Below are 17,156 nucleotides of genomic sequence, written 5' to 3'. Positions count from 1 at the left end.
TCGGACACGACTGAAGCGATGTAGCAGCAGCAGCAGCAGGAAAGTCATATCAACATCTTACACTTCTCTTCAGCCTGACAACCTAGACGTCCCAAAAAACACACTAGCAGGCATGCTGAGTCAGGCACCCTACAGCAGCCCTGGTTGAGCCCATCAGGAGACTGGAAACTAAAAGCATTTGCAAGCCACTGCAGACGGAAGTCCATGGGGTCGCTAGGAGTCGGACACAACTGAGCGACTTCACTTTCACTTTTCACTTTCATGCATTGGAGAAGGAAATGGCAACCCACTCCAGTGTTCCTGTCTGGAGAATCCCAGGGACGGGGGAGCCCGGTGGGCTGCTGTCTCTGGGATAGCACAGAGTCGGACACGACTGAAGCGACTTAGCAGCAGCAGCAGCAACAGACAAAATGCCATGGGCTTTTCTCTCCTATGCTCCCTGTTAAGTACAAATGGAACCCTAGAAAGAGCACAAGAGACAGGCATAGGAGGACTCTGAGGTGGGAGAGGAGGCAGACTGTCTAGGGATCTGAGATCTAGAGGAAGAGCACAGTAGTCAGTCATCCAAGTTCACTCTCCTAACTCCGCAGTACAAGAGGAGACTCAGGTGTGGCACTGGAAAAAAGAAAAAGTCTAAACCAATTACCTAAATTCATGCCTCAAGAAATGAGAAAAGGAGGAGCAAAAAACACCCAAGGCAAGCAGAAAGAAGGAAATAATAAAAAAAGAAAAACCAATGAAATTGGAAACAGAGAAGCAAGAGAGAAAAATTACTGAAAGAAAGAGGGTGTTCTTTTTAAAAGACCAATAACATTGAAAATTTTCCAGTACAACTGACAAATAAAAAAGGAGGAATGAGACATTTCCAGTATTAGGATGAAATCAAGGATGTCACTACAGATAATGCAGACAAAAGGATAATGAAGAAATGTCATGAAAACTGTACAGAAAGACATTTGACAACTTAGAGATGGACAAATACCTCAAAAAAAAAAAACAAAACACTACCTCAGCTCATTCAATATGAAATGAATAATCTGAATACTCTTAAATATTTGATTTGAATTAATTTTCAAAAGATTCTCAAGGCCAGGTGATTTCATGGGAAAATTTTGCCAAGAACTTACAAATAAAAACAATTTTGGTGCACAGAAAACAACAATAATAGTATTTTGGAAAATTTGAATTTATGCTCCATTTGAAAAATGGTGTTAGTCAATTAGAATTGATTAGATTAAGTGTGCACTTGTATGATTTTTATAGAAAGTCAATATACTTAACCAGATCACCACACTATTGTGGACACCACTGACTGGTTGTGCACACAGGACTAAGTTAAAGTGGACATTATTATGAAACTGTCCTATATCTCTTGTTCAAGGGAAGTTGTTTATTCTCCCCTACCTCTCTTTATCCTTCCAGCAGGCAGGGACATGGACACTCAGTGACCCAGTATTGACCCAGCAGATGAGGACAACACCATAGAGTATGTCAGAAGAAAAGTGGGCCTTTGATAGGTCTTCTGGAGTAACAATTCCTGGAACCTGACTTGACCCTCTCTTGATGTTACATGAGAGCCTACAAGATGTTTTATTTATGGAAAGGGAGGCTATCCTTGGGACAAGCCCCAGCTGAGGGGGGAACCTATCTTTAGTTAGCACATATTTATTGTATAGACTGGTGGTCCCTGTCCTCAGAGACTCAGATTCACCTTGATTATCTCAGCCCAGTCATCTGGACTAAAAGTGACACATTTTCAACCACATCACCCCTTCCCTACTTCTCCATGAGTCCCTTCTATAAAGTCCAAACACTTTGGGTGGCTAAAGCAGCAAGTGAACTGAGAGCTACCTTTAGTAAACGTGCAGTGAGTGACTGTGATCACTGCTGGTCCACTGTCAGAAATCAAAGGACAAAGAAGCCCTGTGCAGTGACCACTCCGGTCAACTGTGTGCCAAAACCAGACTCAAACTTCACGTCCTCAGGGCTCCTCTTCCAGAACTTCACAGAGTAGCAGATGCTGACGTCTACTGGGATGATGTGCCTGATGTGGATGGAAAGTCTAGGCTGGAGACAGACTAGGCAGGGGTTAGAAAGAACAAGGAGGAGGGAGGTGGGCAGACATGGAATGGTGAGCATAATTACTAATAGCTGAAGAAAGCAAGAAGCAGGACAGTATGAATGAGATGGTTTCCTTCCGTATCTTATTTCCTTCTTTAATTATATTTACGTCAAAAGTCATATAAACAATGTACCAACCCGTTTTAAATTGTGTCTGTTGGAGTATGAAATTTGGGGGAGAGGCGCTTACTTCAAAATTCTACTTTTTATTTATAGACTTTTATACTCTTCTATAATAAACTCGAATTACTATTCTTAATAATTAAAAAAGATAAAATTTGAAAAGCCCTGTGAGATGTAATGGAAGCCTCACCAGGAAGTTCATGGGTGCCCTGGTCCTTCTGGGGAGCAGAGACCTCCAGGGTATGGTTTTTGGAGACCGCTGGCTGCCCGTCATGCTTCACCTGGCAGGTGAGCACCACAGCTTCCCTGCGGGCAGAGGAGTTCACCAGGAGCCAGCTCGTCTGGTTAAAGGTCCCGTCCTTGTTCTCTATGAGGACTGAAGCCGCTTCTGTTCGGGACACATTTCCGTTCTCCAGCCAGGTCAGCTGTAGAGGCTGGGGGTAGAACTTGTTCACCTGGCAGGAGACAAACACCTGGCTCTCCGCTGTGGGGTATGCAGTAAGCTCCAGGGTGGGTGGAACTGAAACAGCACAGGAAGAAGCTTGCACCTTATAACACAGATCACCATGGGAGAGGGGCTGGAGAACAGCTCCCCGCACAGCAAGGCCGTCACCCAGGACAGAGCCAGGCATGCAGTAGGTGCTCAAACACTGAGGGTCTGTTTGCATATGAATGAAGTCACTGAACACAGTGAAAGTACACTGCTCAAGGACAGGGACCTCCTATTAGGGTTATTATGTGTGAAATCAACAAGCTCAGCCTCTGGCATGCAGTTGGAATATAAGACTGCAGCAAAATAAATGAAATCACCAAGCACATAGGGTCCTGGGCTTAGCATAGGTGCTCAGTAATTGGAGATACTCAGATGGTAAAGCATCTGGTTGCAATGCAGGAGACCCGGGTTCGATCCCTGGGTCAGGAAGATTCCCTGGAGAAGGAAATGGCAACCCACTCCAGTACTCTTGCCGGGAAAATTCCATGGACGGAGAAGCCTGGTAGGCTACAGTCCATGGGGTTGCAAAGAATAGAACATGACTGAGTGACTTCACTTTCACTTTCATTAATAAAGAAAACTGCTTATCTCAGTGCTTGGCACATGGCAGTTGTACATCTGGCACTTTCACTAAAATAGAGTGACCAACTCTTCTAGGAGCCCTTTCTAGAAGGGCTAGACTGGACAGGACTGTCAGGAAGTAGATTTCAGGCAATTCAAGGCCTGAAGCAAAAGGCAGGGAGGAGGAGCAGGTTGGGGCCTTGGGGGCAGGTGTGGGCTAGGGCTGACATAAGAGACATCTACCTCGGATGGTCTCGGACAAGTTGGCAGTCCCACGGAGAGGAGGGCCCCCCTGCAGGGTGACATGAGCCACCTCACAGATGACCTGGGAGTGAACGTCTCCTGGGGCCAGCAGCACCTTGGTTGTGCTGGTGATGCTGTAGGAAACATTGTCTTCCTCTGGGTCCACACTGGTCTGGGAAGCTGAGCGCTCATTGCCATTTTTGAACCATTTAAGGGAGATGTTTCTGGGGAAGAAGCCGTGGGATGTGCAGGTGAAGCTCACTGTCTGCTCAGGTGTAGCCCTCACTGTAGGGCCGGATACCATGGGCGGAGAGGGCTTGGCTACAAAAGAAACATTTATAAACGAAGAACATGATTGTGATTATCATCATTACCAAATACTCGTGACAATGTTAAGAAATTGCAAATATATTATTTTTAAATTCGTGGTTGCAGTGAAGGTTAAATGCACTGGAAGCATTTTTTTTCAGGTGTTTCACAAAACTAAAAAAAACACAGACCTCTGTTTAACCCAGAATATATTTATATGCAGAACTGTCCTCTCAGGAATTTATGAATTTCCTTCACAGTTGTCTTTCTTTCCATGAATATTACAATAGGACCAATGTATAAATCCCTGAATTTCAAAGGAATGGTGCAAAAAGGTGTTTTTTCTGAGTCTGGATTTTTCTCTTGGGTTAGTACTGGATTGAAAAGAAAGATTACTGAGTGCTGAGAATCCAGTGGTGGTTAATTTCTTATATGTGTGTGTGTGTTAGTTGCTCAGTTGTCTCTGATTCTTTATGACCCCATGGACTGTAGCCTGCCCGGCTCCTCTGTCCATGTAGTTCTCCAGGCAAGAATACTGGAGTAGGTAGCCATTTCCTTTGCAGGGGATTTTCCTGACCCAGGGATCGAAGCCCGGTCTCCTGCATTGCAGGCAAATTCTTTACTGTCTGAGCAACCAGGGAAGCCTGGTTAATTTTTAAACTGCTATTTAATCTGTAGATACATAAATCAGCAAATCAAATATGAGGGTGGTTTCTCTGTTGACTGGTGCTGTTGGGTGTCTCTAATTGTTCACTATTATGCAACATCCCCTTATAAGTTGTCAGACAGCAAATGTAACAAACATTTTCACTTCTAAACATTTAACTTGCTTCCTAAAACTCAAACATTTGAGGACATAGGAGTAACCTTAATATGTCAAATCCAACAAACACCAGCATCATAGATGCCCCTTAAAGTACTGTGATTAGATACCACTTGTCCAGAGTTGTTCAGAGCTTAAAGATGGGCTGAACTCTTGACCACCCTCAGCTCTCTAATCTTCCCACCAGCCCTGAGGAGGGGCCTGAGAGTGGCCCTATACATGGGATGAGGCTCAGGAAGGATGCAGCTGGCCTAGGGCACCCAGCAGGTAAGGTCAGAGCTCATCTCACTGTACAGAGGACATACTGATTTTAGTGTCACTGTTTTTTTATCCTGGAGCCTCACTGTTTCTGGGCAAAGTGGGTACAAGCACCATCTGTAAGATGAGTGAGGATATATGTAAGATATACAGCCTGGCATACAGTAGGTGCTTAATTAGTAACACCTGTGATTATTATCCTATGCTCTGATAGTTCCTGTTCTGAAACTACATTTTTAGGCAAAAGAAAGCAAAACAAAATCACAATAGAAGCACCAAGGAGAGTCTCAAGTCTTGCTCCATACAGCTGCCTTGCAAAAATCAACATGAAAAGAAATAGTAGGGACACCAAATTATGAGTCTGACCCCTTTAAAAAACATAATCCCCTCAAGAGGTAAGTTTGGGAAATAGGCTTTCAAAACACACAAGAGACCACAGGCGCTTTTCCTGCAGATCAGCTCATTACAGAATCAGCAAGCAAGTTGAAAGGAAGGAGGATAGATTTCATCAGATCCTCTCCGGTGTTTGAAGCAGGAGGGCTCCTGGCTGAGCAGAGAGTTTCAGGGATTCCAGCACCTGTTTAGATTCCTGTGTTTAAAGTTGGGAAGGTTTCCCCAGGGATGAAGCTCAGGTCTGCACAGGGTGGTCTGAGTGGGGAAGAATACCCTCTGAGATCAGGAGAGTTCTGTTGGAGGTGGGATTTGTTCCTGCCACTCCACTTGGGCTGATTTTCTTGGGCCTCCTAAGATCTGTCAACATCACAGCCTATTCTGAAGCACCCACCCCGGGGACAGCTGTTCTTTCAATCCAGGCACCAGAAGGGTCCATGTCTATCAGGGAAATACTACAGGTCTCCCTCTGTGACCCCAGAAAACACGTAGCTCTGGGCTCCTGTGCCCTGACTAGGCACCAGCATCCTCTGCAGGAATTAAGACACTCAGCTGCTCAGGCCATGTCTGTGCACTCAAATCAGAATTTCTAGGGTGGAGCCAGGGTCTGGGGAACTTTTCACCATCTCCCAGGTGATGCCACGAATGGTTGAAGTTGAAAGGCACCTAGTTCCACACCAACCCTAGTTGTACTTAGTCTTAGAGGGAAAGTGGTCCATAGAACATCCTCTGGTTTTAGCACGTCAGAGCTCATGTTGGTGGAAGACATGCCAGGCTCTGCTCTAATCATTTGACATGCGTCCATCATCCAATCCCTGCAGCTACTCTGTTAGGATGGGGCTGTCACTGAGGGACAAGGACACTGACGCAGTGTGGTGAAGGACTCATCAGAGGTCCCAGAGCTGGGACGGGGCAGAGCTGGGATGGGGGCCCAGGCAGGGGTATGGCCCAGGCTCTCAACCATAGTGCCCCGAGCCCAGGTCTTTCTAGACCCTCTCCAGTCATCACAGATTCTTGAAAGGTAATGTAATTACAACTATTTCACAGATAGGGAAACTGAGACTTTCCCAGGATTCCACTGCCCTCCTGGGATGGACAGCACCATCGCCCTCTGAGGGGTGGTGCGGTCACCAGGTCACTGTGCCCTCAGGACACCCTGCAAAGGTTGTGTGATTATCCTCTTTCTACAGGTGAGGAATGGGGACAAGCGCAGGGACCTGGGTCTCAGCTTTGAAAACACACGTCAATTAGGAGAACCTACTCTGTGCTGGTGATTTAGACAGAGCGCCTCAAATACTTCCAATTCTCTTGAAAGGAGACCATGAGGATCACTATTCTACGAGAGAAAACTGACACTGAGAGAAATGGAGAGACTGTCTCCTCTCACTCCCCACCGTGTCCCAGCATTTCCTGTCACTTCCGTGCTTCACCTGTGGCTCGCTGGTTAAAGAATCCACCTGGGTTCCATCCCTGGGTTGAAAAGATCACCTGGAGAAGGGAAAGGCTACCCACTCCAGCATTCTGGCCTGGAGAATTCTATGGACTGTGTAGTCCATGGGGTCGCAACAGTTGGACACAACTGAGCGACTTTCACTTTCACTTTCCATGAAAGTGAACTGGAATCATGCTTCAAGTTCATTAACAGGAATGACTTCGAAAGACTACAGGGAGGAGGCCTCTGAGGGCCCAGGCTGGGGACCCTGAAGCCACAAGGGAAGACATGGACTCCTGACACCTGAGTCTAGACTAGGAACTCTTGCTCACATGGGGCCCCACTCCCTCAAGGAAACACCTCCCTCTCCGAAACACCTCCCTCTCCTCATCCTCAGTCTGCAGAACCAGGAATGGGCATGCCCGGTGCTGCTGGGGTCGCAGTGGCCCCTCTGGACTCTGTCCACACCACCCTTCCCAGACCTGCTCCACAGGAGGCCTAGTGAAGGGGCAACATCACAACAATGGGGAGAAAATCTCCTGATGCTTTTAAGAGTGTTGATCCCTGTCACTGAAGAACATTTCAGCACATCACACAACACTGAATGATCCGTGTCATCTGGGTTGTAAAACTGGACTTGCCTCTCTTACAGGACTTTTTAAAGTGTTTATTTCTAAAGGAGAGGACAAAGCAAGATTTTAAGAGGTTGGAGTTGGAGCTTTCTCCATACTTTGACAAGCACAGTGGGGTGTACAGAAAGCAGTGCTATGATACTGTGAGTGTTTAGGGTTCAATCTTGGCTCCTCTAGCTATTCACAAAGCAAGTCCCCTCTCTGAACCTTTGGGTCCTCATCTGTAAAATGGAAAACAGACAACCTTTCCTTCTGAACACTGTTTATAATGAGGAAATGCCTAAGGAGGATTCACCATCTGACAGGCTGCTCCTCCCCTCCCATCCCTCCTTTCTCATCCAGGGAATCATCTGGGCGGGAAGCCTGCGGAAGAGGATGAGCAGCCCTGGGAGCCAGCAGATCTGAGAGGCGGGGGAGCCACTTACTAGCTGTATTGAGACTGAGCAGGGGACCCACCAACTGGGAAGTTTAGTAATATCTGCAAAATCATGATAGAGCCACCTGCCCTGCTGATGTCTGGAGGTTTGGGGAGATTTATTTGCTACCATGACTAGAAGGGAAATTTAGCAATACTGTCACACAAATTAAAATCCGCATACTGTCTGAACTAGCAGTGCCATTTCCAGTGGATATTTCTCCTCTGAGGAGAGTGACGCGTGGAAAGGTTATCCCTTCAGCACTGTCTCAATAGCCCAAGGTTAGGAACAACTTAATGTCCATCAGCAAGAGACTATAAGATGAATGGTGGTGTTGCCATATGCTGAGTGTTAAGTAGCTGTTGAAAAACAGGGCAGCTCTAGGTGCTGATATGGAATGAGGGTTTGGGGATCATGCGGGTGAAAGTAGGGAGAGTTTTCCAGTCACCTCAGGCTCAGGGTCTGAATGTGAGGGGCCTTCTGAACCTTGGGGAAAGCAATGAAAAGAGCCTGTTTCATGGGTAACTCGAGGAACTTTTATTCTGCAACTTGTGTGTGCAAGTCTCTTTCATGAAAGGAGTTCCAGTGCCTGTGCAGGAAAGAGACTGGCCTGGAGTCAGTTTGGGTTCTTAATGGATCCTCTCATTGTCTGTGTGACTGTGGTCTGGACCGCTGTCATCTCCTGGCCTCAGCCACCATCTGTACATGGGGGTTTGGGAGGATGGTATCTAGAGACCCATCCTGTTCTGAGAGTCCGGAATTCAGGGTCTTTGTCAGAAAATATCTAAATAAACACCTTTTCTGCCTCAATAGGGGCTGCTCCAGCTCCTGAATCACCCACATGGAGAACTGGTTCCCCGAGGAGGGACATTCCGAGATGCTGGGAGACTTCAGTGATTATGTGTCAATGCATGAATGACCGAAGAATTTTTTCCACAGATCCTCTGGAAACACCCAACCTCTCAACATAGTCTCCAATCAGGGCCATCAGAATAACGCTGAGACTGTGTCTCTTAGAATCTCTTTTCAGTGCGATAGTCTGAATAGAAAATAAAGAAACACATCTCCCCTCCCTGCCCTGGATGGCTTTCTTCCCTTTGGGAGGAAGAGGACATAAGCTTCATGGGAGAGGAGCCCTTGCCTGCTTTGTTCACTGCTGCTTCCACAGCATCCAGGGCAGGGCCTGGTGCACAGGAGGTGCTCAATAAGTGCTGAATAAAGAGAAGACTCAGCCACACTGCCGGTGCACTCTCCAGAGGTAAGAAGTGAGGCCTGGCCTGTCAAGGAGCAAGTCGCTCACTTTCATTTCCCTTATCCCTGGAATCAAAGGACTGAATGAGATGGAAAAGACAAGGACTGTGGAACCAGGTAGACGGGGATCCAGACTTTTCCCACATTTACCAGCTGTGGGGCCCTGAGCAAACAGCACAACCGTCATGGCCTCAAATACTCTGATTTGTAGAAGGGAGTAAAATCAGATCATGTCCAGATCACTGTTGTACTGGATTCCTTTTTTTGCTTGAAGAGTGAAGGGCATTCTTGTTGACTTGTCAGAGACCAGGGGATGAGGACACCCAGGCCATACTCACCGCTCACAGTGAGATGAGTGCCTGGTCCAGACTTAAGCTCCACGTCGCCCTGTTCTCCTTTCCGGAATTTCACACAGTAGTAGACACCAGTGTCTGCTGGGGTGACATTCCTGATGCAGATGGAAAAGTCCATGTTGTTTCTCTTTGCGGTATCTACAACACTTGTTACTCGGGGGGAGACATTTCCTTTTTGACTGTAGAGTAACTCCCGACCTGGCCCAGTTCCCCTGAACCACTTGATGGGCCCCACGGGGCTCAGGGAGGTCACAGTGCAGTGCAGAGTGGCCGTCTCTCCTGCTGCACCAGACACTGACCTCTCAGGCTGAATCACCTGCAGCTCCCCCTCACCTGCCGCTCCTGGAGGAAAACACAAAGCAGTTATGTATTCATCCTCATGTGATCCTGTAGGTTTTCTCAAATGTTTATCAACAATCAACAACAGCTTTCATTGTCTGACTGCACCATGAATGGGCCTTACACTCAGCACACTGCAAGTACATTGCATGAAGCTTGCACAACGAGCCTGTGATGTAAGACGCTAATACAGGAGAGGAACCGAGGCACAGACGTCAGTGACGTGGCAGAGACGGGGACTCAGAACGTGAGCCCTCTCTGGAAGTGTCATGATTGACCCAGTATTCCTGGGTGTTCACTGTGTGTCCTCAGGGAGTGCTGCATTCTGTCCTTTGCATTAGGTGGGACCACGAGACCTCTTAGATCACCGAGTTGTGAGGAGAAGTGATGCGTGTATTTTGTATGTTATTCATTAAACTGCAAGTACCTTTATGGGCCAGCCTCTCTCCTCCCCAGAGATCCACATACTCATGATAGAATTCCAACAACCTGGATACTTGAGTGACAGTGATGTTCAGAGCTCCCAACTTACAATGAACACTTAGTTTATGAAGATAGTAAAACTTTGTTTCAACTCCCTGGGATTTTTTCTGATGACACAGTCATATTATATTAGTTACCTAAGGCAGATGTATAGAGGTATAGAAAATTTAGTGACTAAAAATGACAGTTTTATTATCTTATGATTCTGGATATGAAGGGGCCAAAAACAGAATTCCTGGACTAAAATCAAGGAGCCAGTTGGGCTACATTTCATCTAGAGGCTCTGATCATTGCCTCTCCAAATTCTTGAGACTATCTACATTCTTTTTCTCAAGGTTTCTATCTCCTTATGACTCCAACTGGGCTTCCCTTGTCACTTGTCCTCCAACTTTCGCTTTCCTGCCTCCTTCTTATAAGATTGTATTAGGCTTACATTGATAATCAAGAATATTCTTCCCATAGCAAGATTCTTAATCACTTTTACAAAATTTTTTTGCCATGTACAGTGAAACATTCACTGGTGAGTATTAGGACATAGATCTCTTTGGTGGTCTATGTTTTGTTTACTTGATTTATAACTTGCTTTAATTTAACTATAGATTTGTAATGCTATGTTAATTTTGCAGTATAGAAAGTGACTCAGTTATACATATACATTTTTAATATATTCTCTTCATTATTTTTATCACCTGATACTGAATACACTTCTCTGTGCTGTACAGCAGGATCTTGTTTTTTATCCTTTCCTTATATAATAGCTTACCTAACCCCTACCCCATCTACCTTGACAACTCAAACTCCGTTCCCTATGTCTGTGAATCTGTTTCGGTTTCATACATAGGTACACCTGTCTCTCTATCTCTTTGGCCACAACATGCAGCTTGTGGACTGCATTTTTCTAGAAACTTCCATTTTTTTTTTCCATTTCTTTTAGGTTGTTGAATTTGTTCAAATTTAAGTCTTCATAGATTTCTTTATTTTTTCTTGTACTTATGTTTCCTTTTTCATTTCTTATTTTTTAAATTTGGGTTCTCTTGTATTTTCTTCAGCATTTTATCTCCTTTTTGAAATTATTGTCTATTAGACTAAAGAGGTCTATTTCATTTTCTTTCTCAGGTGAATTTTCTTGGTCTTTTAACTGGGCATGGTTCCTCTGCTTCTTCATTTTACTTCTATTTCTCTTATTCTGGAAGTTTAGGAGAAACAATTATCTCCTGTGGTCTTGGAGGGCTGTTTATACATGGGAGCATCCACATGTAGATTGTGTGGGTTTAATATTTCTGGTGCAAGGGCTGTTTTTAGTACATATACCTGTCACCTCTTAGCATGAGCTGGCCATTGTTCCCTTATGGGGGTGTGCCCATGTGGTGTCTGATACCCAGTTTGGAGTTCTTGGTGGCAGTGGTGGCTCACACGTGCCCCCCAAACACTCAATGGGAGTAGAAGCAGCTCATGACTCCACCTGGAGTCCAGGATGACAGCGGTGAAACAAATGCTCCAAAGTGGGGGTGAGCTTCAAACCCTGCCCCTGTGCTTACCAGCAGACAAACGGGCTGGAAGTGTAGGGCAGCTGCGCTGACCATCTGTGCGTATCTCTCTATGTTTTAGCTGCTGCAAACTGGTTGCTACACTCTCCTTCAAGGCTCTGAGGTTCCCCATATCCCAGCTGATCTCCTTGCCATTGGGGGTACTTCCCAGGTTACAGGAAACTTTCTTCTTTCATAGCTCCCTCTCAAGTGTACAGGTTCCATCCTGATTCCTTTCTTTCTTTTTTCTTCTCTTTTGTTTCACTCAGATACAAAGAGATTTTATTGCCCTTTCAGATGTCTGAGATCCTCTGCCAGCATTCAGCAGATATTCTGTGAGAATCATTCCACATGTAGACATGTTTTTTGATGTATTTGTGGGAGAAGGTGAGCTTCACATCCTAGCACTCAGCAATTTTGATGTTCCTCCTATGTCAGGGGGCTATTTTGTGTCTACAGTTACATAAACCAGTTGCCATAGCAAAAAATCTACATATGTGTCATTATCACACACGAACAATGACAAGGCAACTTATTGAAATTGAAAGAAATGCTCTTCAAACTGTTTGTAAAATTAAACTAGATCAATCACAAAAGAGGAAATAAAATAGTCATAGGTACATAGAAATCAAACAACATGCTCTTCAAAAATCAACATGTCAAGGAAGAAATCACCAGGGAAATTAAAAAACACCTGGAGACAAATGAAAACATAAACACATACTACGAATATATATGAGATGAACAGAAAGCAGCCCTAATGGGATGGCTGAAAATGCAGACACTGAAGAACTTTACACTGCAAGAAACTAGAGAAGGAAGAGTAAATAAACCCCAAACCGAAAGTTTCAAATGAAAGGAAATAGCTGAGATTATTGAAGAGAAAAGTAAAATGTGAATAGTACAGCAGAGAAAATCAGCAAAGCCAGGAGGGGTTCTTCAAAAAGATCAACAGAATTAAGCAAATTTAGCTAGATTGCCTAAGGGAAAAAATCAGAGCGTGGCAACCCAAATAATTAAAATCAGAAATAAAAAACATACTAATAATGTCAAAGAAATAAAAGGGATTTTAAAACAGTTCTATGAATGATTAAACACTAAAAAAGTTGGATAACATAGATAAATTGGACAAATTCTCATAAGGACACAATACTGAAGCTGAATTATGAAGAAATAACAAATTAGAGTAGACCTGTAACTAGCAATCAGATTCAATTAATAATAAAAAACCTCTCAACAAAGAAAGGCCCAAAATTACTTGTCTTCACTGATGCTAAGTCACTTCAGTCGTGTCCGACTCTGTGCGACCCCATAGATGGCAGCCCACCAGGCTCCCCTGTTCCTGGGCTTCTCCAGGCAAGAACACTGGAGTGGGTTGCCATTTCCTTCTCCAAATGCATGAAAGTGAAAAGTGAAAGTGAAGTCACTCAGTCGTGTCCGACTCTTCGCGACCCCATGGACTGCAGCCTACCAGGCTCTGCCGTCCATGGGATTTTCCAGGCAGGAGTAGTGGAGTGGGGTGTGAGTGCCTTCTCCGTGTCTTCACTAGTGAATGCTTCCAAATTTTTAAAGAAAAATAACAGTATCCCTCTTCAAACTCTTCAAAAAAGTCTTAAGAGGTGGGAGGACTTCTCAACTTTTTCAGAGTTCTATTGGCATTATCTAGATATCACAGTGACATAAACACATAACAAGAAAATACAGACCAATATCTCTCTTTTTCAAGTTCTTTTCTCATTTAGGCTGCTACGTAATATTGAGCAGACTTTCATGTGCTATACAGTAGTTCTTCATTAGTTATCCATTTTAGACACAACAGTCTGTATATGTCAGTCCCAAGCTCCCTATCTATCCCTCTCCCTAACCATTCTGCCCTCATAACCATAAATTTATTCTCTAAGTCTGAAAGAAACGTAAGGTTTATATTTTGTAAATAAGTTCATTTGTCTCATATTTTATCCTACATATTAGTGTTATCTTTTATTTCTCTTTCTCTCTCTGACTCGCTTCATTCAGTATGACAATTTCTTGGGCCACTCATATTGCTTCAAATGGCATTATTTCATTCTTTTTAGTGGATGAGTAATTGATGCTTTTGAACTGTGGTGTTGGAGAAGACTCTTGAGAGTCCCTTGGACTGCAAGGAGATCCAACTAGTCCATTCTGAAGGAGATCAGCCCTGGGATTTCTTTGGAAGGAATGATGCTAAAGCTGAAACTCCGGTACTTTGGCCACCTCATGAGAAGAGTTGACTCATTGGAAAAGACTGTGATGCTGGGAGGGATTGGGGGCAGGAGGAGAAAGGGACGACTGAGGATGAGATGGGTGGATGGCATCACGGACTCGATGGACATGAGTCTGAGTGAACTCCGGGAGTTGGTGATGAACAGGGAGGCCTGGCGTGCTGCAATTCACGGGGTCGCAAAGAGTTGGACATGACTGAGCAACTGAACTGAACTGAACTGAACTAAATGATCCATTACATATATGTACTAAGACTGTACAATGGAGGATAGGCAGTCTCTTCAGTAAATGATGCAGGGAAAACAGGATAGCTACATGTTAAAATGAAATTAGAACATTCTCTAGTACCATAAACAAAAATAAACTCAAACTAGTTTAAAGACATAAATTTAATACCAGACACAATAAAACACAGCAAAACAAAGACAAAACATTCCTTGAATTAAAAGCAGCAATATCTTTTCCCATCCATCTCCAAGAAGTAAAAACAAAGATAAACAAATGAGACATAATTACCCTCAAAAGCTTTTGTGCAGCAAAGAAACAATAAACCAAATGAAAAGATAACCACATTTTGGAAGAAAATAATGGCACATAATGTGATCAGTAAAGGATTAGAATCCAAAATTTACAGACAGGCCATACAGCTCAGTAACCAAAACAAACAAACAACCCAAACAAAAAATGGACATTTCTCCAAAGAAGACATACCGATGACCGAAAAGCACATAAAAGGCTGCTCAACATTGCTAAATGTTAGAGAAATGCAAATCAAAACTACAATGAAATATCACCTCATACCAGTTAGAATGGCTATCATCAAAAAATCCACGAACAGTAAATGCTGGAGAGGCTGTGGAGAGAAGGGAACCCTCCTACACTGCTGGTGGGAATGTAAATTGGTACAGCCACTGTGGAGAATAGTGTGAAAGTTCCTTGAAAAACTAAAAATAGAGCTATCATATGATCCACTTCTGGGCATAAATCTGCAGAAAAACATAATCCAAAAGGATATATGCACTCCAGAGTTCATAGTAGCACTATCCACAATAGCCAAGACATGGAAGTAATCTAAATCTCTATTGATAGAAGAATGGACACAGACCAATAACTCACATAACTGTTGATGCAGCAATCCTCAATAAAATGTTAGAAAATCCAATTCAATAACATATTAAAAGAGTTATGCACCAGGACAAACTGGGATATATTGCTGGAATATAAAAATAGTTCAACATATGAAAATATATGTACTGGTGTTTTGTAGTCCATGGAGTCACAAAGAATCAGGCATGATGTGGCAACTAAACAACAATATGAAAATCAAACCATATATTTTGCCACTTTAATAGAATAAAGAGAAAAAACATTGATGCTGAAAAAGCACGTAACAAAAGTTAACATTTTCTGTGATAAGAAATCAATAAACTAGGAATAGATGGAAAATTGCCCAATAAATGAAGTTGTATATGAAAAACCCACATTAACAGCCTCATTGATGGTGAAATTCTGAAAGCTTTTCCCCTAAAATCAGGAACAAGACATGCCCACTTTTGCCAGTTCTAGTCAACACAATACTGGAAGTTCGGAGAAAAGTGATTAATTAAGTAATATGTATAAAAGGTATTCAAATTGGTAAGAAGTGAAATGATCCTGTTTGTGTGTGACATGATTTCCATGTAGCAATTCAAAAGATTCCAACATTAAAGACTGGTAAATCTAGTAAATAAATTTGGCAAAGTATTGAGATACAAAGTCAACACACAAAAATCAGTGTTTTTTCCTACATACTGCTACTGCTACTGCTGCTAAGTCGCTTCAGTCGTGTCCGACTCTGTGTGACCCCATAGACGGCAGCCCACCAGGCTCCCCCATCCCTGGGATTCTCCAGGCAAGAATACTGGAGTGGGTTGCCATTTCCTTCTCCAATGCATGAAAGTGAAAAGTGAAAGTGAAGCCCTCAGTCCTGTCCGACTGTTAGCGACCCCATGGACCACAGCCTACCAGGCTCCTCCGTTCATGGGATTTTCCAGGCAAGAGTACTGGAGTGGGGTGCCATTGCCTTCTCCTACATACTAGTGACAATGAATCCAAAAAAGAAATTAAGCTAGCAACTTCACTTATAATAGCTACATATTAGCTAAGTATAAAATACCTAGGAGTCAGTTTCATAATGGAAATGAAAGACTTGCCCATCACAAAGTACAAAAACCAATATTGTACATAGGAAATCCTAAAGATGCCACCAGAGGATGAACCTGGAGACTATTATACAGAGTGAAGTAAGTCAGAAAGAAAAACACCAATATAGTATATTAGCACACATATATGGAATTTAGAAAGATGGTAATGATGACCCTATATGTGAGACAGCAAAAAAGACAGAGACATAAAGAACAGACTTTTGTACTCTGTGGGAGAAGGTGAGGGTGGGATGATTTGAGAGAACAGCATTGAAACATGTATATTGCCATATGTGAAATAGATGACCAGTCCAAGGTCGATGCATGAAACAGGGCACTCAAAGCCAGTGCACTGGGCCAACACTTAGGGATGGGATGGGGAGGGAGGTGGGAGGGGGTACAGGATAGGGACACATGTACACCCACACATGTACACCCATGGCTGATTCATGTCAATGTATGGCAAAACCCACTACAATATTGTAAAGTAATCAGCCTCCAATTAAAATAAATGAATTAAGTAAAAAAAGTTTATAGACCACTGAGTCTCACCACCAAAGATTCCAATTTAATTAGATTTGGATATGTTCAGTCTCAGCATGAGGATTTTAAAAGTACTTAGGCTGGTTCTGATGTGTGCAAGGTTGAGAACTTCTGATCTAAGTCAGATCTTTCATTCAAAGGTGACCTGTGTGTATGCCATAATTCCTAAACGATCAAGGACAAATGCCGGAGAACCTAAAGAGATCAGAGGTGTAAAGATATGAAAAGCCTACTGTAGCTATAGGCAACTTGTTTTCTCCATTATTTCTGATAATGATTTCTCACATATAGTCTCTCCTCACTATAGAGCTTAGCCTACTAAAATGTTGTTTCTGATCCAAACTCACACTTGTATACTTTGCTTTTGGGGTGAAATCACTGCTCTACTTTCTGTCTTCTGTTCATCTTATTCAATACTCATCTGACTCAATTC

At 43.5% G+C, this 17,156-nt stretch overlaps 1 protein-coding gene across 4 annotated transcripts in view; it reads right to left on the bottom strand.

The window, feature by feature from the left end:
- The window catches only part of LOC101105937 (tyrosine-protein phosphatase non-receptor type substrate 1-like), a 77,761-nt gene that overhangs the window by 7,744 nt on the left and 52,861 nt on the right, over positions 1 to 17,156 (bottom strand). For all 4 annotated transcript variants that reach the window (XM_060396905.1, XM_060396904.1, XM_060396906.1 and 1 more), the window contains exons 2-4: positions 9,391 to 9,747; positions 3,542 to 3,862; positions 2,435 to 2,764 (exon numbers count right to left, since the gene is read on the bottom strand). In XM_060396905.1, coding sequence (XP_060252888.1) covers positions 2,435 to 2,764; positions 3,542 to 3,862; positions 9,391 to 9,747 — 1,008 coding nt within the window. The remainder of the gene's footprint in view (positions 1 to 2,434; positions 2,765 to 3,541; positions 3,863 to 9,390; positions 9,748 to 17,156) is intronic.

The sequence above is a fragment of the Ovis aries genome, chromosome 13 (genome assembly GCF_016772045.2).
Source record: "Ovis aries strain OAR_USU_Benz2616 breed Rambouillet chromosome 13, ARS-UI_Ramb_v3.0, whole genome shotgun sequence".
Classification (NCBI taxonomy): Eukaryota; Metazoa; Chordata; class Mammalia; order Artiodactyla; family Bovidae; genus Ovis; species Ovis aries.
This window is presented reverse-complemented; position numbering and strand designations above follow the sequence as displayed.